The following is a 26,625-nucleotide window of genomic DNA, read 5'->3' on the forward strand; positions in this document are numbered from 1 at the left end:
AGCTGCAAACACAACTCTATAAAAGTTATATATTTGGGCTTCATACACTTTTATCTCAGCAATGAGGTTGAAGATCATCTTCTATACAAGGAACACAAACGTAATTCAGTCCTTTTTCTAGTAAAATTGATGAAATTTTATTGCATTTATGAAAGTTTCAAATTAATATTTCATTTGATAATATGCAAATTTTTAGGATTGTCAAGTTTAAAAAAAATTTGTATCAAGCCTTTTTTCACAGATAAGCTGTAAGAATTCAGAACACAAAGTTTCTGGTGTAATGATTGAACCTAAATACTTGGAATTGATAACACATTACTACTAGGTTATCATAGATTTTCTCATTTTTAGATACAGATTGTGAGTTTTATATGTCAGTATTTTATGTCAAAATTTCAGTACTTTTTCCAGTTTGATCATTTGACTCATTACTCATCATTATTTGGATTATCAACAATCCAAGAACATGTTACGCATTATTTCTATTTGAAATGGATCTGTTCTTAATGAATTACTAAAATATTTGTTATAATTTCTATTGATTTCATCATCATTAACCTTCACTGTAGCCTCTTATTCCATGATTTTGTCAACTTTATATAATTTATATACAATTATACACAATAAGTACACATTTTCGGTGTATGGTTGAGGGATTTTAACAACTCTGTAATTTCATGTAACCATCTCTAATCATGATATAAAACATTTTCTTCCTGCCAGAAAAGTGCCCTTGGGACACTTGGCAGTAAATCTTCTCCCCATTCACCCAATGGAAACATTGATTTGACTTCTATCAACATATCTATCATCATAGATTCATTTAGACTATTCTAGAACTCTATCAATGGAATTATACACTATGTATTCTTTTGACCATCTGCTTTCGTTCAACATGAAGTGTATGAGGTTCACAGATGTTATTGTATGTATCAGCAATTCATTTTTATTGCAGAGAAGGGTATCATTCAATGAATACACCACAATTTGGTTTTTTTCTTTTAGTCATCTACTGATGAATATTGGGTGGTTTCAAGTTTTCCACTGTTAATAGATAAGGCTGCGGGGCTTCCCTGGTGGCGCAGTGGTTGAGAGTCTGCCTGCCAATGCAGGGGACACGGGTTCGAGCCCTGGTCTGGGAGGATCCCACATGCCGCGGAGCAACTAAGCCCGTGTGCCACAACTACTGAGCCTGCGCGTCTGGAGCCTGTGCTCCGCAACAAGAGAGGCCGCGATAGTGAGAGGCCCGCGCACCGCGATGAAGAGTGGCCCCCACTTGCCGCAACTGGAGAAAGCCCTCGCGCAGAAACGAAGACCCAACACAGCCAAAAATAGTTAAATAAATAAATAAATAAGTGAAATTCTTTACCAAAAAAAAAAAAAAGAAACAAGCCTATACCTCAATATCACAGTCATTAAAAAAAACAAAAATATAAATAAAAAAATAGATAAAGCTGTTATGAACATTACTGTACAAGTCTTTTAATGGTCATACGTTTTCATTTAACATGGATAAATATTCAGGAGTGGAATTGCTGGATTACAGGGCAGGTGTGTCTTTAACATTACAAGAATTTACAATCCATTTTCCAAAGTGATTTTACCATCTTAAATTACCATAAGCAAAGTATAAGACTTCCATTTGCTCCACAACCTTGTCAATACTATCCCTATTGTAAGTCTTGTAAATTTCAGTCATCCCAATGGGTTAAAACTGTGCCTCATTTGTATTTCCCTAATAACTAATGATGTAGAACATCTTTTCATGTGCAGATTGAGAATTAGTGTATCTTCTTTGTGAATTGACTGAGCTTTCAGGCAGAGTACAGAGGATTTTTAGGGCAGTGAAAGTACTCTGATATTAAAGGACTGATACATGTCATTATACATTTGTCCAAACCCATAGAATGTACATATCAAGAGTGAACCCTAATGAAAACTATGGACTCTGGGTGATAATGACGTGTCACCGCGGGTTCATCACTTGTAACAAATGTACTACACTGGTAGGGGATGTTGATAATGGGGGATGCTATGCATATGGGGGAGGCAGCAGCGGGTATTTCAGAAATCTCTGTACCTTCCTCTGAATTTTGCTGTGAACCTAAGACTGCTCTGAAAAACTAAAGTCCTTTTTAACCTTATGGTCAAACGGCTCAGACGTTTGAATGGAGATGGCAGGTAGGCAGATTAATATTTTAGCCTGGAGTTTGGGGGAGAATCTGACCTATAACTACACATTTGGGAGCCATCAGCACATAGATGTTATTTCAAGGCATCGGGAGAACGTGAAGAGCCCAAAAAGCCTCGAGGAACATGAGCATTTAGAAGTTGGGGGCAGTGGGGGGAGTGTAGCAGAAAGTGGTAATTGATTCTACATGTATAGAATCAAAGATAGCTAATACCATGGCTTGTTTGTATGGTGGTAACAATGCAGAATAGGTGAGACTGACAATTTAGAAGGATCAGCAAAGGACCAAAATCTCTGAGATAACGTGAAGGGACAGACTGCAGGGCTCAGGTGTAGGGACTCAGCTTGCAGTAGGAGGAATGAATATAGATGGAGGTAGGATTGACTGGTTGGTGCAGGGAAGAGGGATTTGATGGAGGATGGCTTCAATTTTCTCAGTGAATCATGAAAAGGGCAGAAGAGGGGTGTGGGATGGTTGAATGTAGGACATAGCTGATGTGGGTAAAAGAACAGCAAGCCTATTAGAGGGTTGCTGGCAACACTGTGTGTCCTTTTGAGGCTTACGGTCATTAAACCAGCTCAGCTGTGTGATTTTCTTCTAGGGATATTCAGCTCTTCAGGTGCAGATAGGAGGCAGACGGAAGGGCTCATCCAGGTCTGGGGTCTTGAGCAGGGAAGTACCAGGGGGAGAGAATGAAGAGTCGAGGGTGTTCAGAAGGGAGGGATTGTAATGATGGACACTTGGGTAGGCTAGGAGTGGGTTGATGGATCAATGGATTATTTGATGAGGTCGAAGAATTATAACTATGGCGTGTTATTTCAGGAGATGGACTGGGAAAGGTGTTCAGAAAGTGCTAGATTGTGTAGCCTCCAAGAAAACAGGCACCAAATCTGTATTGTTCCCTCTTGCATCTTTAGCTCCTAACAGTACCCGGCTCACTGCATGTGGTCAATGATGCTTGTTGAACTAAAAGTAGTGTTCTGAGGAGAACAGATGCCATGGTCTGATTACACACTCATTTTTTACCTCCTGTGCACTGCAGTTCTGGACCTCTTTGTTGGACAATGAAGTCTCCAAATTAAGATAAACAGCTGAAAGGCATGCTTACTGAAGAGTGCTCAATGGCCAAGAACTGGGCCAAGAACTCAAATCATGCAATCAAGGCTGTTTAAAAACAATTTTATTTGTTCCTCGGTCTTGTTTCTTGGGAGATGGGTCATCTTCTTCTCTTTACCTTTGTTCACTTTCTGAGTCTGCTCCTCCTCTTCCACTCCCTGCCAAGTACACGTTTCCTCTTCTGCCTTTTTCTTGCTGTAAATGGGGTTGTCCATTTCATGGCTCCAACTCTCACCCTCAGGGAGCTAACCAACCAACCCATCTCTCTAGTGTGGTTTTTTCTTGTCTGTTCTCTCCATGCAGTAGACTGGGGTCTCCTCAAATGGGCCCTGTTGATACTTCAAAGTCTACACATTCAAACCAAACTCATGGTTTTCCCTTTTCTCTTCTCCTGGACGTGTATTTGACAAATACAGTCTACCCTTCCCTTCTTTTTCTTCCAGATTCCTGGATCCTTGTACGTAAAAAGGGTGTTTGGCAAAAGTAAGATTTTTTGGGGGGGGGGGGTGGGGGAAGGGCATGGAGCTAGGGGTGAGAAAAAGTTAAAAAATTAAACTTTTACAAAGTACACAAGTTTATTGGGTAAAATTCACAGCACAGGTAATTACCCACAGTCCTGCACATGTGTGGGTCGCTTCCTCAGGGTCCATTCACCTCTTCTGCTAATGGAACCATGATTTTCCACTGGGGTATTTACCCTTTCAGCCATTTAAGGCAGGTTGAGCTAAATCCCAGCTCCAGACATGAGCCCAGATGGGTTGAAGACCATCCTATTTTTGTGGCTACGGTGATGGCTCAGAGTTGGGCACAAGCTCTAATTTGGGCACTGGGAACAAAACCCAGGACTTAAGCAAGAGCTATTGTTCTCTTCTCTGAATGGCATCCTCTATTTAAATAATAAGAAGAAGGATGCTATAATATGGGGCTCTGTGAAGGCACCCCTCAGGACCAAGGCGCCCCCTTGTGTGGACTGAAGATGAAGTGGACTCTGGAGAAGGGAGAGCTGAGAACCGGCAAGAAAACACATTCTGGGGACTCCGAGTAGCTGGACCCATCCTCTCCCTCTGGATTTTCAGTCTGAGAGTCCCCAGGTTCCTTTCATCCATCTGAATCTGATTTTCTGGCACTTGCAAGTCAAGACTTCTAACCTATAAACTCACAATCCCACTCCCCGGAGAGAACCACTGTCAACACTTTGGGTTTAATTCCTCCCTGACACTGTAATGCATCTCTATTTACACAATTTGTTTTTTCTTTTTTGGCCGCACCACGCGGCATGTGGGATCTTAGTTCCCCCAGGAGGGATCGAACCTGTGCCCCCTGAATTGGAAGCAAGGAGTCTTAACCACTGGACCACCAGGAAGTCCCTATTTTTTTTTTTTTACTGCTACAAAATTAAGAAGATAATATGTACTCTTCTGAATGAAAAACAGTATGTATTTTAGTTGATGATATTGTTTACCTTGTATGTTAACCAAATCTATCATTATCATTTAAAAATTTTTAAATTTATTTATCTATTTATTTATGGCTGTGTTGGGTCTTCATTGCCATGCGTGGGCTTTCTCTAGTTGCGGCGAGCGGGGGCTACTCTTCGTTGTGGTGCGCGGGCTTCTCATTGCAGTGGCTTCTCTTGTTGTGGAGCACGGGCTCTAGGCACGCGGGCTTCGGTAGTTGTGGCACGCAGGCTCGGTAGTTGTGGCACGTAGGCTCAGTAGTTGTGGCCCGCGGGCTCTAGAGCGCAGGCTCAGTAGTTATGGTGCACGGGCTTAGTTGCTCTGTGGCATGTGGGATCTTCCCAGACCGGGGATCGAACCCATGTCCCCTGCATTGGCAGGCAGATTCTTAACCACTGCATCACCTGGGAAGAAGTCCCTCATTATCATTTTTAATTACTGCCTAATGTTCCATTCTAGGAATATACCATCATATATAGTAAATTTCCTATTAAAGAACATTCATATTTTTCTAGTTTTCATATTATAAATGTGCCATTCTTTTACACTAGTTCTATTATTTCCTTAGGTCCTAGAAGTGAAATTGCTGGATCTCAGAATATGTACATTCTTGAGGCTTTGATGTATTCTACCAGATTGTCCTCCAAAAGGAACATGTAACTTATATTCCCATCAGCCTGGAGATTGGTATGTTTGACAGATAGATGGAGGTGACTAAAGGCAAAATGCTTGTTAAAAAGAAAATATTCATTTGTTCTGGGACTTCCCTGGTGGTGCAGTGGTTAAGAATCTGCCTGCCAATGCAGGGGACACAGGTTCAACTCCTGGTCCAGGAAGATCCCACATGCTGCGGAGCAACTAAGCCTGTGCACCAAAACTAATGAGCCCACGGGCCACAACTACTGAAGCCCGCATACCTATAGCCCGTGCTCCACAATAAGAGAAGCAACCGGAGTTAAGAAGCCCGCGCACTGCAATGAAGAGTAGCCCCTGCTCTCCGCAACCAGAGAAAGCCTGCGTGCAGCAACGAAGACCCAACACAGCCAAAAATAAATAAATTAACTAATTTTTAAAAAGAAAATACTCATTTGTTCCCTGAATATTTATCGAGTGTCTATTATTTGCACAACACCATGATAGGTGCTGTGGATATACTGGTGAATGAGGACTCCTAAACTTGTTTCTCTGTATTCTTCCTTCTCTGAGGACGGCAAGCTTGGAAGAATGTCTAGCTTTGTGGATGAATTAACCAACATCACACATCATGGTGCTACACTCAGGATACAGGGGTGCTGCACCTTGGCACAGAGGGTGGCCTCACTGTATGGGATATTGCTCACCCACACCTTCCTTTCTATGTTCTCCCCTGTACAGATGAGGCTAGAAGCCTGGGCACTTTATTTCCCTTGCCAGCAAGGGAAGTCTAACAGAGGCAGTTTTTCCAGAAGCAATGGAAGAGATTGCTGGTTTCTTTGTTTTTTCCAGTTAAACACCAGATGAATTCTGTGACTGGCTTTGAGAGGGCATCTTGTATGAAAAATACCTATCTTTAAACACTAGAATCACACTCAGGAAGATGAGATAGGCACACCATGACAGGCACATGGGAACCGAAACCAATTTGCAGGAACACAAACTTCCCTGTACCACTTACCTAATACGCACACACGCTAACATATACATCTAAACAACTGAAAAACAGAAAGCAAAACGGCATGCATTATTAAAATTGTTAACGTTCTCTTTTTTGCTGAATGCATGTATAGTTGAATCCACATCATGAAAATGTTCACTGGGGGAATTCCCTAGCGGTCCAGGGGTTAGGACTCTGTGCTTTCACTGCCGAGGGCCTGGGTTCAATCCCTGGTGGGGAACTAAGATCCCATAAACCATGTGGCGCAGCCAAAAAAAAAAAAAAAAAGTTCATTGGACATGACTAACCTCTGCTGCCATTAGAGGGACTTGGGATCCTGTTGTTGTATGAAAACCATTAGTTGTAATTATTTTCAATATAATAGCACAGAAAATATTAAATCTACTCATGCACTCGCCTTTCTTTTCACATTCAGACAAACTTGAATATGAAATGTGAATCAATTTTTAATGTTCCACAATATGTTATTATTTTCATACCCTTCCTTTGGCTGTTGCACCTTCTTCAGTAAAATCAATAGTGAAAATAGCTTTATTGACACGTATATAAACACAACCAGACCTAGAAAAGTGGACAAGAGAGAGTATCAGCCGCTTAACATTTTTCATCTCCGTCTTCTCCCTCACTGTCATCGTCACAATAAAAGATGTCTCGAAACAGGAAGACTGGCTTGGGGGTGGCCGGGGTCTGGATCTCAGTCCCTTTTTTCTCCATCTTCTTCTCTAATTTTTCTTTAAGCAACGGTAGACTAGTCTCATAAAGGTAGTCTATAATCTCTAAAGAAAAGAAATTGAATCTTGAGATGATCTGACAAAGCCTCTTCCCAAGGTCAAAGGACGGAGGGCGCGGACGACGACAACGCATTGCTACTGGCATTACCATGTGCAAGACCTGGCTCTAACTGCTTTATTCACAGTCACTCATTCAATCCTCTCAAAAATCCTATGAGGTAGGCACTATTGTTCACCCGTTTTTCAAATGAGGCATAAAGACATTATGAAACTCATCCAAAGTCATAGAGTCAGGAGGGCGAAGCCAGGATTCAAACCCAGGAAGTGGTGTCTGCTGAACGCAAGGAGCATTTTGTCACACACTGCAGGGCGGGGTGTTACCCGAACCAGCGGTTCCCAAACAATGATGCTGGGCAGGCCACTGGCGACTGACTTGTGAGCTTGTTAGAGAAAAATCTAGCCTCTGCACCCAGACTAGAGACTAGGATCGACTGGGTCTGGGATGAGACCCAGGTATGTATCTTTTCCCCAAGTTGCCCACCCGACTGTGATAGTCCGGGTTTGGGAATTACATATGTAATCCACCTACAAATGGCTGCAGAGAAGAAACTGTATGTCCAGTTTTTTGTGGATCAGTGTGTGTGCAGGCATGTGGTGTGAGCGTGTGCATGTGAGCACGTGTGCTGTGCAATCCAGAAGCACTCGCAGCTACTCACCCAGTGCTTGCTAAACGCCCGGCGGCCTGGTGACCACCCTTTTCAAGCTCATTATCTCATTTAGTACTTTTGAAAGTCCTGTCAGGTAGGGGTTATAATTTGCCAATTTTCACCGTTTTCCATTTGAAGAATCTGAGGTTCCCAGAAGTCACTACCCAAGGTCACACTACCAGCATGTGTCCCCATATGCTGCGTTTTTAACTATTCAGAAATCGAAAATACTGACCTGGAAAAGTCTTCTTCTGCCAAAAGGGAACACAGGTAGCTTTCAGCTTATAAAATTTAGTTTGGACATAAGATGGAGGAACATCCCTTTAGAAAGGAAAAGGTGTCAAAAAGTTAGTGGCAGTTTAAAAATTAATCATTTCAGTCCTGTGTACTAAGTGCATTGATTGAGGGGTGGTCTACAGACCTAAGTAGCTTTCTTAATCCTCATGTCTATACATGTGAAAAATAAGACACATGTGAAAAACTATTGTTCATCTGGTTAAACACACACACACAAAAGGAAGAAAAACAGCAGTCCAACAAGACGGATTCTGTCTAAACTAGAATAATCTAAACTACCAGTTGGGAAGACAAGGTGTAACACTAGCTCACAGGGGCTGATGCTAACACTGTCTTCAGCCCCACCCTGAGGGCTCTCCGCAAAGCAACAAATAACCCTCACCACCACTCTGCGGGGGGGCTCCTACGCTTATCCCTCGTTTTGGAGATGGGGAAACCGAGAGAAGATGGCCAAGATCTTACAGTGAATAAGGGGGGAAGGGCTGGGACTTCAATTGGGTCCACTCCAAATTCTACTTTTTTCTTTTTTTTTTTTTGATATCAGTTTTTTTTAAATGGAAGTATAGTTAATTTATAACGTGTTAGTTTCAAGGGTACAGCAGAAAGATTCAGTTATACATATATATATATATATATATATATTATTTTTTCAGATTTTTTTCCATTATAGATTATTACAAGATATTGAGTATAGTTCCCTGTGCTATACAGTAGGTCCATATTGTTTATGTATTTTATATACAGTAGTGTGTATATGTTAATCCAAGACTCCTAATTTATCCCCCTACCTCCCTCCCACTAACCCTTTGGTAACCATAAGTCTGTTCTCTATGTCTGTCAGTCTATTTGTGTTTTGTAAATAAGTTCATTTGTATCAGTTTTTTAAGATTCCACATATAATTGATATCATATGATATTTGTCTTTCTCTGTGTGGCTTACTTCACTTAGTATGATCATCTCTAGGTCCATCCACGTTGCTGCCAATGGCAACATTTCACAAATCCTACACTCTTAACCACTACATTTAGGATAACTATATATTTGTCACAGTGCAAAGGCAGGGGTCTGGATTTTTTACTTTACAAAGCTAAATACAGTGGATGCTTACGATATTCTGGAGAGTCAAATCCATTTTCCATTTACAATAAGTAGGACGGAAACAACCACATCTTAAATATTTTTTTAAAGTGAAAATCACTAACTTCACTTCCTGGGCACTCACTTCCTAAGCCATAAAAGCATGGCATATTTGTTTCAGTAATTAATTAATCTAGTTGTTATATGATTAGTGGGAATAATTGGATCTGCTACGTATGTGGAAGTACAAGACGGTTGGGCTCTTTCTACGTCTTCATGGCAGCAGCTGCCCGCTGCATGTGCACCATGTGCCACGCACTGTCTCCTTACTGTCGTCCTCATCACGGTCCTGTTAAACCACTTCGCAGATGAGGAAACCGCGACGCAGAGGCAAGTGAGGGAATGACCTGCCCAAGGCTGGCTAAATTATGAGCAGAGTCCCAGGACTTGACGCCCGGTCCATCTGACTGCAAAGCCCAAGTTCTAGGGCATCTATGCCTTCCCTCTTCCCACAGCGCCCTGCACCCAGGTTGTTCTGCAGATCAAAGCTCAGGCTTCAAGAAGTAACAATAACTGATCTGGACATTTTCAAACATGTCCAGATAGTAGGTGTTACATCTCATTAGGTGGAGATGCTTTCTTTAAAATCCTGCCTAAATAATTCACAAGGGAGGCTTAAAGAACCTGAAGAGACCAAACTTTTAATTTAATTATTTTCACTGTTTTAATTCATTATTAAAACTTTGAGGATGTACTATTTCCAATGGTATTTGACTGGATGCCATGATGTCTGTTTTACAGCTTTGAGATTTCTAAACCTTAACCAGAACAATCAATATTTAAGTATATAATTCTACTTAAAATCATTAAAAACCCATTTTAATTTAAGAAATGTGATCTGAGGCAATGTCACAAGGTACACATTTATTGGAAAAGTCAGATTTTTCAAAAGCGGTTGGATATTACAAAGGGAGGGACCTGTCGACATGAATACTTCTTAGCATGGGAGCTGGTGGGGTACACAGCAGGATACCCTTCCTTCGAAGCCCCTAACACCCCCCCCCTCAGGGACCCACAAACCCAAGAGCTGGTGCCCCACCCCTGAGACGAGCTAGAAGAGGAAAGGGTTTGGAACCACGGGCATGTGTCTGTGACTCCCAACAGGGCCTGCCACGAAAAGATTCCAATTCTCCAAGTTAAAAAAAAAAAAAAAAGGACAGATTGTTCTTTGTCCATAATCCCGAGGTGTAAATAACCAAGCAGCAGAACCAGTTCACACCCTTCCTAATGGATCGGTGACAACCTCACGCCAGCATCCACGTTTCTCAAAGGCAGCCAGGCCGCGGCAGCCCTGGTCCCCTCAGCACCCTTCCCAAACTAAAGGCCAGACGGTCCCTCAACATCCCCACCTCCCAAAGCCCACCAACCCCTGAGCCCCGCGATGCTCAACAATTCGCTTTGCTTAGAGGGACTGTGCTTTGCCAGCCAGCTCTCCCTCGCTTGGCCAGCAGTGAATTCAGGTCTTCAGAGTGGTGGCCTCTCCTCCAGTGGCAGGAACTGGTTGAAAACGCAAGGACCGTAGCGGTGAAGGCAGACAGCGACAGCTGATGAAATCTCACTCCTCAGATGAGAAATGCAAATGAACAGCACACCGAAACCACTGAGGGAAACCCGAAGAGGAACAGGAGCTTGATGTGGTCTCAAAATATCTCCCTGTGGCCATTTCTTTTCACCAAGAGAAAAACTTACTTTTCTACAGTGGGGCAGAGGCCGCCAGAGCCAGGGGATCAGAATCAGAACCACATGCCTCATGATGGGATGTGACCTGGTGACAGAGACACAGCCTCCCCCGTGACTGATTCCCACGTAAAATACAAAACCCGAATCTAATGGTGAGGAAGCATCCGACAAACTCCCCAACTGAGGCAAGTTCTCCAGAATGACTAGCCTGTATTTTCCCACAATTTCAATGTCATAGAAGACAAAGGCATTAACAGATACACACTACTGTATATAGAATAGATAAACAACAAGGACCTAGTGTATAGCACAGGGGACTATATTCAATATCTTGTAATAACCTATAATGGAGGGACTTCCCTGGTGGCGCAGTGGCTAAGAATCCGCCTGCCACTGCAGGGGACACGGGTTCAAGCCCTGGTCTGGAAAGATCCCACATGCCACAGAGCAACTAAGCCCGTGCACCACAACTACTGAGCCTGTGCTCTAGAGCCCGCGAGCCACAACTACTGAGCCCACGCGCCCAGAGCCCGTGCTCTGCAACAAGAGAAGCCACCACAATGAGAAGCCAGCACGCCACAACGAAGAGTAGCCCCCGCTCGCCCCAACTAGGGAAAGCCCACACGCAGCCATGAAGACCCAACGCAGCCAAAAATAAATAAATAAGATAATAAATAAATTTTTAAAAATCTATAACAGAAACGAATCTATAATGGAATCATTTTGCTGTACACCTGAAACATTGTAAATCAACTATACTCCAATCATTAAAAAAAAAAAAAAAGAAACAAAAACAAAGGCAGAAGAACTCTGTGGATTAGAAGACACTAAGGAGACAGATCCTGGACTGGATCTTAAATCAGGGGGAAAGTGCTATAAAGGACATGACTGGGACGATGGGTGAAATTTGCATGGGGACTGTGTTTTAGACAATAGCAGTGCATCAGTGTCAGGTGCCCTCAGTAGGATCACTGTGCTGATGCAGAATAACAGCCTTGCTGAGGACGTGTCGTCCACCACTAACACTGAAACGGTTAAGGGAAAGAATCCCATTCCCTTGTAGAAGGGAGCAGGAGAGGGAGGGAGGGAGGCATGATAAAGTCAACGTGGCAAACAGTAAAAGGCTAATTAGGGGCAAAGGGACCGTGGGTTCTTCGTCCTAGTCATAGCCGGCGTGCTCCTTGAAGCTTTTAAGAGCCTCTGCACGCATTTCATTCACTCTTCTCAGGTGTCTTGGGGTGGAGGTAGTGGTTGGAGCGGAGGGAGGGTTGGTCTGATTTACCTGGTCCGGTACTTAGACAGGGGGTTCCCAATACATACATACACAAATACAATTTATAGATGAGTTCCATAGGCAGCAGGAATTTCAGTCCTGTTCTTCAAATCTGAGAGGCAGTCATTTATTAGAACTCCTCTCTGATTTTTTCATTAGCTTGATATTAATATTAAACAAATGGCCTTACCCTATGGTGCTAGCAAGATCTTCCCAGTCTATTTCATTAACATCTTCCACGTTTGTTTCATACAACCTATGAGAAAAAATAGAAATTAAGTTTTCAAGCCAAAAATCAACATGATGGACATCTTCATGGACTCGCAGAATATTAAGAGCTGGGAGGCCTCAGTGTGTTCAGCCCTGTTCCAGCTCCCTTGTTACACAGGCCCAGTGTCACTGGCATGCTAACCCAAGGTCAGCCCAAGGTCATGGGGTGAGCTACAGACGAAAAAATCACCGTTCTTCCTCCTGAGCCCTTTGCATCTCCCACCAAGCCTAGTAAAAAACACAACTTCACAAGGAACTATATTCAATATGCTGTGATAAACCATAATAGAAAAGAATGAAATATGAAAAAGAATATATATATGTATAACTGAGTCACTTTGCTGTACGGCAAAGGTTAAACACAACATTGTAAATCAACTATACTTCAGTTAAAAAAAAAAAACAACACAGGGACTTCCCTGGTGGAACAGTGGTTAAGACTCCACACTCCCAATGCAGGGGGCCTGGGTTCGATCCCTGGTCAGGGAACTAGATCCCACATGTATGCTGCAACTAGGAGTCTGCATGCCACAACTAAGGAGCCCGCCTGCTGCAACTAAGACATGGCGCAACCAAATAAATAAATAAAGTATTAAAAACCAACCAACTGGGCTTCCCTGGTGGCGCAGTGGTTGAATCTGCCTGCCAATGCAGGGGACACGGGTTCGAGCCCTGGTCTGGGAAGATCTCACATGCCGCGGAGCAACTAAGCCCATGAGCCACAACTACTGAGCCTGCGCGTCTGGAGCCTGTGCTCCGCAACAAGAGAGGCCACGATAGTGAGAGGCCTGCGCACCGCGATGAAGAGTGGCCCCCGCTTGCCGCAACTAGGGAAAGCCCTCACACAGAAACGAAGACCCAACACAGCCAAAAATAAAAATAAAAAAATAAAAATAAAATAAAATAAATAAATTAAAACCACACAGTCTTGTTTAAAACAAAAAACAAAAAAAAACCAACCAACCAACCAAACAAAAACACAACTTCACCATTCAATGTAGACACACAAGAGCAGTACACATGTGTACTCAGCACTTACTATGTGACAGACACTGGGTTAAGACCTTGATACCCACTAATCCATTTACCCTCAACACCACCTGATGAAGCTGGGGGATTATGTCCTTTCCACAGGCCAGGAATCAGGGCTGAGAGCTCGAGTCATTGGCTCAAGGTTTCATGACTCATAGGCGGTACCCACATTGCAACCCAGGCCTGCCTGACGTGAGATGCCCTCCTTGGCCCTGCTGGTCTCTGCTGTCTCTCTGGTAGAGGAGAAAAGGGGAAGGCAATCCCAGCCAGGCCAGCGTGGAGAACGAGGAAGCCCACCAGTGAAGGAGAAGCAGGCTTCCTGACAGAGCGCAAGAACAATGCAGCTGGACAGGGCGGCCAGAATCCAAAGGTTTCTTGTGCTCTTTGCTGTTCCTCACTGGACACAAGCCCAGGTCCACTAGACTCGTAGACTTTGTAAAACAGGTCCATGTCTTCCTGTCCATCAGGGGAGGGAGGACCCTGCACGGACCAGGAGCTCAAAGACAAAATGAAAGACCAAGCAGCAGTGACACCAACTAACGCGTGCTAGAGAGCAGCAGGGCTCGGCCTGAAGTATTTACCTCCATTTTCCAATGGACACAAGTAAGCAATGTCTATGTGAAAGCCTTAAAGACTAAAACAGCTATGTTGATTGAGGGCATGCTACGTTTTACAGGCCTTATTTCATTTCTTCTCCCAATAACACTAAGAGGCAGGTACTATTATCATCATCCTCATTTAAGATGAACAAACCAAGACCTAGAAAGGTAGGAAACACGTCAAAGGTCATGCACGTAGAAAGTGCTGGAACAGGAATATGAACCGTGGTAATCTTACTGCAGATTCTGCTGTTTAACAACTACTCTTTGGCTAGAGAGAAAAACATGTAAAATATCGTCACTTTCTATTTCTGTACCTTTCAATGAGGTTGATCTTGGCCTGTAGGGCATTAACTCCCCGGTATACGTCCCGACCATTTGTCATCCTCTTGGTTAGAATTTCCGTCCTACATTGAAAGAAAGAAAAACAGTTTATTTTCAGGGGTAAAGTTTCCATTAAAATGTCCTTTGTTTGCCTCATTTAAATTGTCCTTATTCAGAACCACTTCATAACTTTTGCAACTCATCACTGCTAACATTTACCACCATCAAGAATATACCTTTTTTTTTTTTTAAAGTGGGAAAGAGTAAATAAAGAGATAGAAAGTTGATGGTTATTGAAAATGAATGATGGATACAAGGAGTTCTAAGTTGGTGTGTGTTACACAATTTCCATAATAAACAGTTAAAAAAAAGGCGGGGGGGGGGGTGGGGAAAGAATAAGCCTGCTTGCAGGTGCTAAAGGGCGCTGTGTAAACTCAATTTATTTTTGCTTGCTTATAAAACAGAGAGACATTGCTCTTATTACCATTATAACTGCTGAAACACCAAATTACACAGATTTAGTAAAGTGATCAATGATTCAATGATTCCTCGAAGGCCCAAAGTTCATGGCGGAGGGAAAGGGTTCCCTGAAGTTCCTAATGAGAGCAGCAGCCCAATTAAAAATATTTAAAAAGTGCTTCTCTTGAAGAGTGACATTTGTCACAATCTGATGGACAGATCATGAGCTGTGACATTTACTTTCTTGAGAAGGGAGGTGCATGACGCACTCACACAGAAACTGACACTGTTTTTACTAATAGCCGCCCACCTTCACTGGTTTGAAATGTACCCATTGATGCCATTTCAATGTTTCATGAAGTAAATCTATGTTCAGTGTTCAAGTTTCCTACTTGTTTCTTCAAATTAAAAAAGAACCCTTGCATGTTATTTAATTATGCTGATTCTGAAGCACGGCTCCCCTTCATCATTTCCCTGTTAAGACACTGACATAGCATCTTCCAACTGAGGCTTTATAACCCACTCCTTTTTTAAAAATTAATTAATTAATTAATTAATTAATTATTTTTGGCTGTGTTGGGTCTTCGTTGCTACACACGGGTTTTCTTTAGTTGTGGCGAGCGGGGGCTACTCTTCGTTGCGGTGCACGGGCTTCTCATTGCAGTGGCCTCTCTTGTTGCAGAGCACGGGCTCTAGGCACGTGGGCTTCAGTAGCTGTGGCACGCAGGCTCAGTAGTTGTGGCGCACGGGCTTAGTTGCTCCGCGGCGTGGGGGATCTTCCCAGACCAGGGCTTTGAACCCGTGTCCCCTGCATTGGCAGGCGGATTCTTAACCACTGCGCCACCAGGGAAGGCCCCACTCCTTCTTTCTTTAAGTCTAAGATATAGGGGTAGAAAGGGCTCTGGTTCCTCCATATTACACACTTCCCCCCCGCACCAAACATTATCTGTCCTCTGGAGCTTATTTCCTGAGGGTAGTCTTCTAGTAAAATAAATGTAAGGTATATAAACAATACAGAGTGTAATCTAGGCGTTTGCTTTTAACGTACAACACGCCCACTCTGGATTTCATTCTTCTTTAGTGGTCAAGATGATGGAGCCCCCTTTATGCAGGAGGCCTGGGTCGTGGGCTGTAGAACCACTGCTTCAAGCTGTCATGTTGCAGCTGAAAGTTAGCTCGGAAACCCTCCAGGGCTGGGAAAAGCTACATCAGGCAAAGAACGTGCAGCAAGATCTGGACTGAAACTACTTCTTCGTGATGGATGTGCCTAAAGATGTTCTAGGATGAAGAGTATGACTGCCCTACTTTGGATGAAGACAGAGGAACCGCTGAATTCGAAAGCTAAAGTAAAAAGGTGGGGCCATTACTGATCACTACGCTTGTGATTTCCCTCCTAAATGTTCAGACGTTAATTTTGTATTTTTTTTTTCATGCTATAAATAGGTAACAACCTTGTTTTATGAAGAAAGGGACAGAGTGAAGAAACCAGAAGTCAATATTCAATATTAAGAAGATTCAAGTTCTGTTTACAAAACAGAAACAGACTCACAGAGACAGAAAACAAACTTATGGTTACCAAAGGGGAAAGGGGGCAGGAATAAATTTGAAATTGCAGATTAGCAGATACAAACTACTATATATAAAATAGATAAACAACAAGGTCCTACTGTACAGCACAGGAAACTGTATTCAATATCTTGTAATAAATTATATTGGAAAAGAATAAAAACATAATATATATGCATAACTGAATCACTTTAGTACACCAGAAACTAACACAACACTGGAAATCAACTATACTTCAATTAAATAAATAAATAAATAGAATAAAAAGGTTCAAGTTCTTTGTGAAGAAGCCACACAATGAATCAGGGTTGGTTAAATGCTAACTTAAATCAGCTATTGATATTGAAGTGGTCGGAGTAGTGGATTAGAGAGGATCATTCTTGACCTACTCTAAGGCTTTCCACGTGGCAGTTACAGATATTCTTAGTAACCTCAGCAGTCCACCCCTCTCCGGAAGTTGCTGAGAGAGGGGCAGGGAATGCATCTTGTTGAAATTTATGTAAGAAGCCTCAAACTTACCACTTACTTTTACACTGCATCCAATTTCTGGTTTCCACTTTAGCCTCCACTTCTACCCAGGATATGCCTTTGTAGAGTTTTTCCCGAACAATTGACAGGCGGCCTTCAGGATTCCCTTGGAGTTTAGAATCCATCTCATTTAGCTCCTGGGGAGACATTTTCTTTAGAATCACTTCTTCAACAGCTTTGATTAGTTTCTGGGTCTCCGTCTTGCTCCAAGCACCATGATTTCTTTCTGTTGACATAAAAGGATGGTCTTGAAGTTGCTCATCTATTTGCTTTCAAACACAATATTAACAACAAAATGATAATGATGGATATCTGTCATTGGACATCTCTCCAAACCCACAGAAGGTACAACACCAAGAGTGAATCCTAATGTGGACTGTGGCCTCTGGGGGGTTAAGATGTGTCAAGGTAGCTTCATGGATTGTAACAAATGAACCACTCTGCTGGGGGGTGTTGAGAATGGGGGTGTGCTGTGCATGTGTAGGGCAGGGGGTAAATAGGAAGTCTTTGTACCTTCCTCTCACTTTAACTGTGAACCCAAAACTGCTCTAGAAAACTTTTTTTTTTTATTTTTATTTTTTACTTTATTTTTTTGGCTGCATTGGGTCTTAGTCGCGGCACATGGGATCTTTGTTGAGGCATGTGGGATCTTTTGTTGCAGTGCGGGCTCTTTGTTGTGGTGCACGGGCTTCTCTCTAGTTGTGGCGTGTGAGTTTTCTCTCTCTAGTTGTGGTGCATGGCCCCTGTAGTTTGCGGCACACGGGCTACAGGGCGTGTGAGCTCAGCAGTTGTGGGGTGCGGGCTTAGTTGCCCTGCGGTATGTGGGATCTTAGTTCCCCGACCAGCGTCCCCTGCATCAGAAGGAGGATTCTTTACCACTGGACCATCAGGGAAGTCCCAAAATAAAGTCTTTAAAAACAAAAAGATAAATCAGACACTTTTCAGAAAACAATGGGCAACATCTCAATTACACAAACATAAAACTATCAGTTATGGACTTCCCTGGTGGTGCAGTGGTTAAGAATCCGCCTGCCAATGAAGGGGACACGGGTTCGAGCCCTGGTTCAGGAAGATCCCACATGCCGTGGAGCAACTAAGCCCATGCGCCACAACTATTAAGCCTGTGCTCTAGAGCCCGCATGTCAGAACTACTGAGCCCGTATGCCACAACTACTGAAGCCTGCGTGCCTAGAGCCCGTGCTCTGCAACAAGAGAAGCCACTGCAATGAGAAGCCCGTACACCGCAAGAGAGAGTAGCCCCCGCTCGCCACAACTAGAGAAAGCCCACGCACAGCAATGAAGACCCAACGCAGCCAAACAAAACAAAAAAAACAAAACAAAAAAAACTATCAGTTACATGCAAATCAAAATGAAACCACGAAAGTGGCCATAGATTCTTTTTAAGAACCAATCACACACATACACACACACACACACACACACACACACACACACACACACAACCAACTGCAAAAAAAAAATCCTTTCTTAAAGCAATCTTTTTTTTAACTTCAAAAAAGCTGTTCTTCCTGTTTCTAAGAGTAATGCCTCCTGCAGGAAATGGTGAGGCTTCCAAACATTTAGTGGGAAGAGAATAACCAAATGACTTTCATGTTATATACATAACTCTCCCCAAGAGTTTCTGGAGTGACATTAACAGCTGCAATGATGCCACCACAGTACTTGATGAAGAAGGCACCTATGAATTTCTTTTTTTCTTTCTTTCTTTCTTTTTTTTTTTTTTTAATATTTTGCACTCATGAAGCTTTCTATTTTTTTAAAAATTTATTTGGCTGTGTTTGGCCTTAGCTGCAGCAAGTAGGACCTTCGTTGTGGCGCGCAGGTTTCTCTCTAGTTGCGGAGCGTGGGCTTAGTTGCCCTGCGGCATGTGGGATCCTAGTTCCCTGACCAGGGATCGAACTTGCGTCCCCTGAAGTGGAAGCGTGGATTCTTAACCACTGAACCACCAGGGAAGTCCTGGCACCCATGAATTCCTAAAGCCAGTCCTTGGTGCAGGGCGTCAAAAGCTTCTACGATTCACTCTTCTTGTCTAGATGCTCACAGTCATGCTAAGGAAGGGGCCGCAAACTGGCAGGCTACAAGTATCTTTGATTTGACCTACAGAATGTTATTGTTACTATTTCCCCAATAACAATTTGGATGAATATTTAAAAATCAAGAAAATCCCAAGAGGGGTTTCCCTGGTGGCGCAGTGGTTAAGAATCCGCCTGCCAATGCAGGGGACACGGGTTCGATCCCTGGTCCGGGAAGATCCCACATGCCGCGGAGCAACTAAGCCCGTGAGCCACATCTACTGAGCCTGCGCTCTAGAGTCCGTGCGCCACAACTACTGAAGCCTGCACGCCTAGAGCCCATGGTCCACAACAAGAGAAGCCACCGCATTGAGAAGCCCGCGCACCGCAATGAAGAGTAGCCCTTGCTCACCGCAACTAGAGAAAGCCCGCACGCAGCAACGAAGACCCAACGCAGCCATAAATAAATAAATAAATAAATATATTTATTTAAAAAATGAGAGTCCCAAGAAAAAAAGATCTTGATTTCACACACACATGCAAATCCAGATGTTTGCTTTCCTTCTTGGAAACTGGCAGAACTGGCTGCGCTGAGTCTTCGCATGGCACCAGTGGCCAGAGTTGGTGGCACAAAAGGCGTGGTCTCCACCACCTCAGCGTTTACCATGTGCGGACATGCAGACACCTGCCCGGGACCCGCTGCACGGCTCTGCCTGCAGGGCCGGAGCACGTGAGCCTCTGGGCTGAAGCTAACACCCACTAAGGACTGTCTTCTGAAAGCAACTGGGGACTTTTTAATGTGAAGAATATAACCAAGGAAGCTTTTTATAAAAGAGGAGAAGAGACAGGAGATGACTGACACTGGTTTTGGGAAACGTCCCTGACTAACAGGCCCTCCCTGTGATGGTTTCCCTGGCCACCTTGGGGAAGGGACCTTGGTGGCCCAGGCTCTCCTGCCCACCGGCTGAGTGGGTTTCAGTCACACTGAAAGCTACTGAAATAAGGTGTGGCAGAAATCAGTCTGGTGAATAAAGGTTGCATCAATATGCATGAAGAAATAAATGAATCAGTAAGAGAATGGCTGAAAAAGTGATGACTCGCTCAGAAGATAGGCCTGCAGAGATGCCTGGGCCCTGGGCCGTTCTGGGCTGATTCGTTCACCCAAGTGGGCTCTAGAGACCACGACTTACGACTGCTGATCTGGGAGAACTTCAGGGCCACAGAGAGGCTACTTCGAGACACCATCTCACCAATCTTTTTCCAGTCGTTTCCATGGAGGGACTGGTATATCTTTAGCTTCTTGGTATCTCCTTTGCTATACCTTAGAGGAAGGGAAAACAGATCACAGCTGAGCATTAACCACAAGCTTAAAACCACTATTCTCATTGCAGCATGCTGCGACGCTGGGAGAAGCCGTATAGGGCGGGCTGTCAGGAAACCAGCTCAGCGCAGTCCTACCAAGGACCTGCGCCCAGATACTTCCTGTCTCGGCATCTCAACCATGAGCATCCTGTAAGTCAGTCACCGCAGTCCCTGGCTCACTTACACAGAGGCCAGGGCAAATAATCCGATCATGCTATTCCCCAGCCAAACCCATAAAGGCTTCACACAATAAAACCCAAACTTCTGACTGTGCCTGCAAAGCTCGGCGCTCCCTAAAGTTCAGCCCCATTGGCCTTATCGGCCTTTCTCACCTCGGAGCCTCTGGACCTGTGGTGGGAATGGCCTCCCTCCACCGCTGGAAAGCTCCTGCAAGCTCTTCAGAAGCAGCTTAAATGGTGCATCTTCAGAGAGGGCTTCCCTGACCACCTGGGCTGGAGGTGCCCTGCTGTCCTCTCCCACAGGACACTCTGCTGCTCTCTCACTGCCCCCGTCACCACTGGCAACTGTACACTCGTGGCTTCCCTGGTTTATCTGACTCTTCGTCTAGGCCACCACTGGCCAATGGAAATATGAGCCACAGATGTCATTTAGAATTTTCTAGTGGTCATGTGAAAATTAATTTTATTTAGTTTTTTTTAAGATAATTTATTGGCTCACGCAATTGAAAAGTCCAGATACAGGTGGGCCCTAGGGTTAGCTTAATCCAGGAGCTCAATCAAATCACCAAGGACCACTTTCCACCATTCCACTCTGCCTTCCATGTTTTTGGTTTTTTTTTTGGCGGCAGCATGCGACATGTGGAATCTTAGTTCCCAAACCAAGGATTGAACCCACGCCCCCTGCAGTGGAAGCACGGAGTCTTAACCACTGGACCGCCAAGGAAGTCCCTAATTTTATTTAGTTTTAATGAATAAATAACATATTTTATTTAACTCAATATATTTAAAATGCAGCCATTTCAACATGTAATCAGAACTGAAAAGTATGAATGAGATACTTTACATTCTCTTCTCCACAACAAGCCTTCTAAGTTCACTGTATACTTCACTCTTCAGCACATCTCAGCTTGGACTAACCATAGTTCAAGTGCTCCATGGCCACGTGAGGCTGGTGGTCGCAAAGATGGACAGCACAGCTCTGGAGGGGAAGTTCTCGGAGGGCAGGGACCCTGTCAGTTTTCTACACTTTGGTACCCGTAACGCTTGACAGACAACAGATGCTCAATAAAGATGTGACATGGACTTCCCTGGTGGCGCAGTGGTTAAGAATCCGCCTGCCAATGCAGGGGACACGGGTTCGATCCCTAGTCTGGGAAAATCCCACATGCCGCGGAGCAACTAAGCCTGTGCGCCACAACTACTGAGCCTGCGAGCCACAACTACTGAAGCCCGTGTGCCTAGAGCCCGTGCTCCGCAACAAGAGAAGCCACCGCAATGAGAAGCCCACACACTGCAACGAAGAGTAGCCCCTGTTCGCCGCAGCTAGAGAAAGCCCGTGTGCAACAATGAAGACCCAACGCAGCCAAAAAAAAGGACAGCTGTCATTAAAAAAAAAAGATGTGACAGATGCCTTAGCACAAATCTGTCACGGTTTAAGGAAGTTAAGATGCAGGAATCCCACATAAAAGCAAATATATTAAAAGAAAAGAATTAAAGTGCACTGTAATACATGTGGATTTTGAGATTAAACATCTTAAACGTTTAAGGGAAGAAAAAGCCATCTTTATGACATTTTATAATTCCTTTTTGGGGGGAGGAAGAGGGGCCAGAAGTGGTAGTTTATGTTATTACTAATGCAACACAAAAGCAGCCCTAGTAAAATACTAACCATTTCTAATGAGGGTGATCCACAACTACCGTGGGACAGTAAGATCCTAGCATTCTCAGAAATGTATCTAAAATGCAGAGCGTGGTGAATAGAGACGCGAAATCCTTCACCATTAAGAAACAAGCTTTTTAGCAGTTTCCTTTACAAGGCAAGCAGGGTCTTCCTGAGGTTTAAAACAAGACTTAAAGGTACCCTTGAAGCAACAAAAAAGAGGACATGAGAGAAAAACAGAGTGTACAAAAATGAGGAAACAGGTGTACTGACCTCCATGGCCGCTTGGAGCCTTACAATTCTTTGATTTTTGACTTTCAATGGTTTTTTCACTTAAGAGTTCCTTAAGTTGGAAAAATACTTTAAGGGTAAGTGGTCATCACAACACAAATAATATGGTAGCAATGAATGAACTTTATTATCAGAATGACAGACTTTCATTATTCAAAAAATGTCATTTCCCACAGTGATGTAACAGGTAGAAAAACATGTTACCTCATTCATTTACCAAAAGCATCTTTTTGGTCCCATTTAAAATGTCACCTTTAGTGAATTTCCTTAAACTACACAGCGGGGGCTTGGAAAAAAGGGAGGGCAGGTTTCAGTCTGTGTGGAGGCACCTTTCCTCTACTTCAGGTTTATTTTCTTTTGGTAAAAATTTTTAAAAAGAAGCCAAGGTCATATCAATGTTAAGTTCTGATAGTACCTATGTCCTGATTTAAAATCACGGTGCTAAGTAGGACCCAACTGGCCCTGCCAGATTCACTCCATCTGCCTCCTGGAAGTGAGATCAGTAGTTGAGCCCTAGGTGGCTGTCTGGGCCCTCAAGGGTAGGAGCTGATGCTTTCTCCCTCATCCCTTTGTCCTTAAGCAGAGTGCTTACCCACCACTGACGCTCGGTCTACATTTGTTTTATTTGGAATGTTGGAAACAGACCATAATTGGGTATTTTATTTAGGAAAAAAGGGAGGAGAGAATGGCTACTGCCACATGAAGCTCTGCATTGATGCTACCGAATCACACTTAAATGACCTCACACAAGTGCTCACCCCCACCTTCAAATATTTACTGAAAGCCCAAAGCACTGGGCTCAGTGCTGAAGGGCACACATCACACTGAGAAGGAATGTCTGGGTTCACAAGGAGCTTACAACTTGGGAGACTGCTGAGAAAACTGCATGGGTAACGGTAAGAGGCAGTGCATGGAGAATGCTAAAATGAAAGCATAAAGTAAACGCCAGGGATTTAGAAATGGGAAGATGACAGAAGATTTAATTCAAGAGGTGGAAACTGAAAGGGTCTTTGGAGACATACACCTGACGACACATCTGGTTTCACACACGAAACTCTTCACGATTTTGTTGTGTACGTTTTGATTTACAGTATCAGCAAAGACGAGAGAAATGCTCTGCTCAAGTTTTTTCTTACCTGCCTTTGTAATTGTTGACATCAAACATCTTCTTTGCTCGATAGTATACGAGTTTCCAGGGCCGGGCAATGCCCTTACCTAAAGTCGGAAGAGAGGTGGTCAGAGGGACAACCAGAGCGTGGCATGAAATGCGGTCGCAATTATGAAAGAAACCCAGAAGGGCCCCTTTTTACAACACGCGCTATCCTAGACCCCAGGTGGAGGTTGCGGTTTCCTATGTCCCGCAGAAAGCCGTCTTGGGGAGCAGATATACAAAATCCCCAGTTTCCTTGGCGATCTCTGAAAACTAGATGCTTAGTATGTAGAGGCTCTACCTTCTGGTCTACTAAGTTCATGGAAAAGACCCTTATTAGGCAAAGGGGATTTTAACATAATCTGAATTAGGAGGAAGGGGCGCAGAGGTGGAGGACACATGCCAGCAGTTCTCCATAAGATAAACAAAAAACCTTTCCAAATGAATAAGCTTTTTCCTGCTTTGCCACTCTAAAGATGAAAGGATCCCCCAGCAGGGGCTCATTGTTCTGTTTTCCTGTGTGCATTCCACCTAAGAAATTATCCTCTTTAAATTCAAGAGAGATTTTTTTTTCCAGTCCAAACCTACATTGCTTCATGACCTTCTAACATCCCCAGGCTACCTCCAAGAGGAGGGTTCCAGCTCAAAGCACAAATATGGCTCTACTTAAAAAACCTCAGGGACTCTGGTGTATACCAGAGTACTTTTGTGCAGTATATGCAAAAAATACACAATAGAGGACATGAAGAGAAACCAAAACCGTAATTGTTACCAAGTAGGAAAGCTGGAAGCTGATCATCTAATTTGTTAGAAAATCTGTAAAAGCACTATTCTTGGGAGACATGAACACATTCCAAATCCCTGAACGTATAGGCTGGCAATAAAAATACTATTAACGTAGCAGCAGCTAACATGCACTGCATGTACTGGACGGGCCAGACACTGTGCTCAATACTCACCACGGTTATCTGCATAAGGCTGGAAGGCTATGGGTGGTCAAGGCGGCCACAGTTATAAACTTACCAATGTGCAATCTAAACGAGTATTTTCTTTTTAAGTCGGTGATTAGAGATTTCTCCTCTGGGTATCTGTCTGTATACAGCAGCTTGTCTGCATTCTCAATTCCTGTCAGAGACAGAAATTCTTGCACGTTTTTCTCTAACTGCTTATTTTCCTTCACAGAAAACTTGCCAAATTTAATAGCGACACCTAGGATTTGGGGCAGGAGAAAAAGGTACACAACTGTCAACAATGAATGAGAGCGAACCAACGTTTGGTCTTTAGCAATTACAACAGCACCCGTCAGCTCCTCCCCACCTGTCGGGGAGCAGCCCCTGATTGTGCCCTTGACATTCACTCTCCTGCAGAGTTCGGCCTAAGCCACAGTGTCCCCCCAAAGTCTTCCCTGGTCATCCCACTCCAATGTGACCTTTCTTGTGTCATCAATTCCTTTTTACACAGTTATTTAAAAAATAAATTAACAGTAATAGATATTTACTAAAAATTCAAACAGTATTGAAATAAAAGTTTAAAAGAAGGCCCCCCCTTCACTCTCCTCTGCTCCTCCTCCCCCCAAGGCAGTGCTGGGAGCTGGTTGGCACAAACATGAACCTGTATATTCTCTACGTATATATATTGGGGGGGGGGGGAACAATGTCACTGCAACTTACGTTCTATTCCTCGTCATAACTCAAAGCACTCAAGTCTCATTATTATTGACTGCATTACACAGTACATTTTCCTCATCTTAGACTTATTTTAAAAATCTTTTATAAAATACATACTCATAAAAATTTCAACATAGAATACAGAAATAAAATGGGGTCCCTTCTATAGATATTGCTCTATAAATTGTGTTTTTCTTGATCAATTTGTCTATTTTTTTAAAAAACTAATCTTATCAACATGATTAATTCCATAAGGCTAAGGCCCCTCTTTTTACTTTTTTCAATGACCAGTGGCACTGGGCCTTATACAGCAGATACTCATCAGTAAGTACTGCTCACTTGCAGTACACAGCCTTACATTTGTAGTTCATTCTGAAATCCAGTAAGCTTTCTGGGAGGTTCTTGTAACACAGTGAAATCAAGAAGGAGACCAAGCTGGGTGTTGCCTGAAGCCAGGCCCACTACAACCAGCTCACCCTCAAATTAATATCCTTGAAATTACACCTCATCAAAGCTGATGATGTTGATATGCATGTTTTAATTTGATTTCACTTGTGCCCCCCTCCCAGTGCCTCAACCACTTAAGCTCCTCCCCCTCTTCTTCCAGGCTTGATCTTCCAGTCTGTGGATCACCTGGATCCGTTAGCCCCGTTTTTCCTCGCCTCCCCTATCAGAAGTTGGGCAAAGAAGAGGAAAACTAGTGCACTTCATTTTGGTAATTTTACAGTGCAGATAACGACTCTGGAAGGAGATAAAGCTGAAAGTAGCTAAGGGATGCTTTTTGTGAATCTATAAATCTGAATCGCTCACAAAAGAAAGTCAGGGTTATTTACGCATATAGAAAAGTTCAACAAATATTCAAGTTCCACAAGCTTACCCTGGGCTTTAAATTCTTTAAAGCGTCCCAAGTCATCCCGATACATTCGCTTAATTGTAGTGGCAGCCCTCTCCTTGATATCAGGGATGAACTCCTGGAGCTGCCTCACAGCGGAACCCAAATCCATGTCTGAATTATCTGAATCTCTCGAATCTTCAGATAAATATTTGGTTTCAGGATCTTTAGCCGACTCCAAATTGCTTTCTTCTTCATTTGTAGGTTCTAATCTAAGGAGAAAAACTGGATTGATTAACATTGACAGGTCACGTGCCCTAATGGCTTTGATTCTTTTCTTACTGTGACTCTCCCTTTGACTACAACAGCATTAAAGCTGGGATCTTGGAGTTGATTCAGTCTGTGATGTCTGAACTCTTTAATGTAGC

The 26,625-nt window shown here is 43.4% G+C and overlaps 1 protein-coding gene across 5 annotated transcripts in view; it reads right to left on the minus strand.

Annotated features, from left to right (window-relative positions):
• Positions 1-1,502: 1,502 nt before the first annotated feature.
• TTF1 (transcription termination factor 1) overlaps positions 1,503-26,625 on the minus strand; it is a 30,874-nt gene continuing 5,751 nt past the window's right edge. Inside the window, exons 3-11 of one of the 5 annotated variants that reach the window (XM_007194456.2) lie at positions 26,243-26,469; positions 24,722-24,907; positions 23,685-23,763; positions 20,247-20,377; positions 17,015-17,249; positions 14,464-14,553; positions 12,436-12,501; positions 8,093-8,178; positions 1,503-6,980 (exon numbers count right to left, since the gene is read on the minus strand). In XM_007194456.2, coding sequence (XP_007194518.1) covers positions 6,859-6,980; positions 8,093-8,178; positions 12,436-12,501; positions 14,464-14,553; positions 17,015-17,249; positions 20,247-20,377; positions 23,685-23,763; positions 24,722-24,907; positions 26,243-26,469 — 1,222 coding nt within the window. In that variant the 3' untranslated portion in view covers positions 1,503-6,858. Of the gene's footprint in view, positions 7,196-8,092; positions 8,179-10,324; positions 10,893-12,435; positions 12,502-14,463; positions 14,554-17,014; positions 17,250-20,246; positions 20,378-23,684; positions 23,764-24,721; positions 24,908-26,242; positions 26,470-26,625 lie in introns of those variants that run through there. The other 4 variants (XM_007194455.3, XM_057548900.1, XM_007194457.2 and 1 more) reach the window with 4 other exon arrangements.

This window comes from Balaenoptera acutorostrata, chromosome 6, assembly GCF_949987535.1.
Source record: "Balaenoptera acutorostrata chromosome 6, mBalAcu1.1, whole genome shotgun sequence".
Taxonomy (NCBI): Eukaryota; Metazoa; Chordata; class Mammalia; order Artiodactyla; family Balaenopteridae; genus Balaenoptera; species Balaenoptera acutorostrata.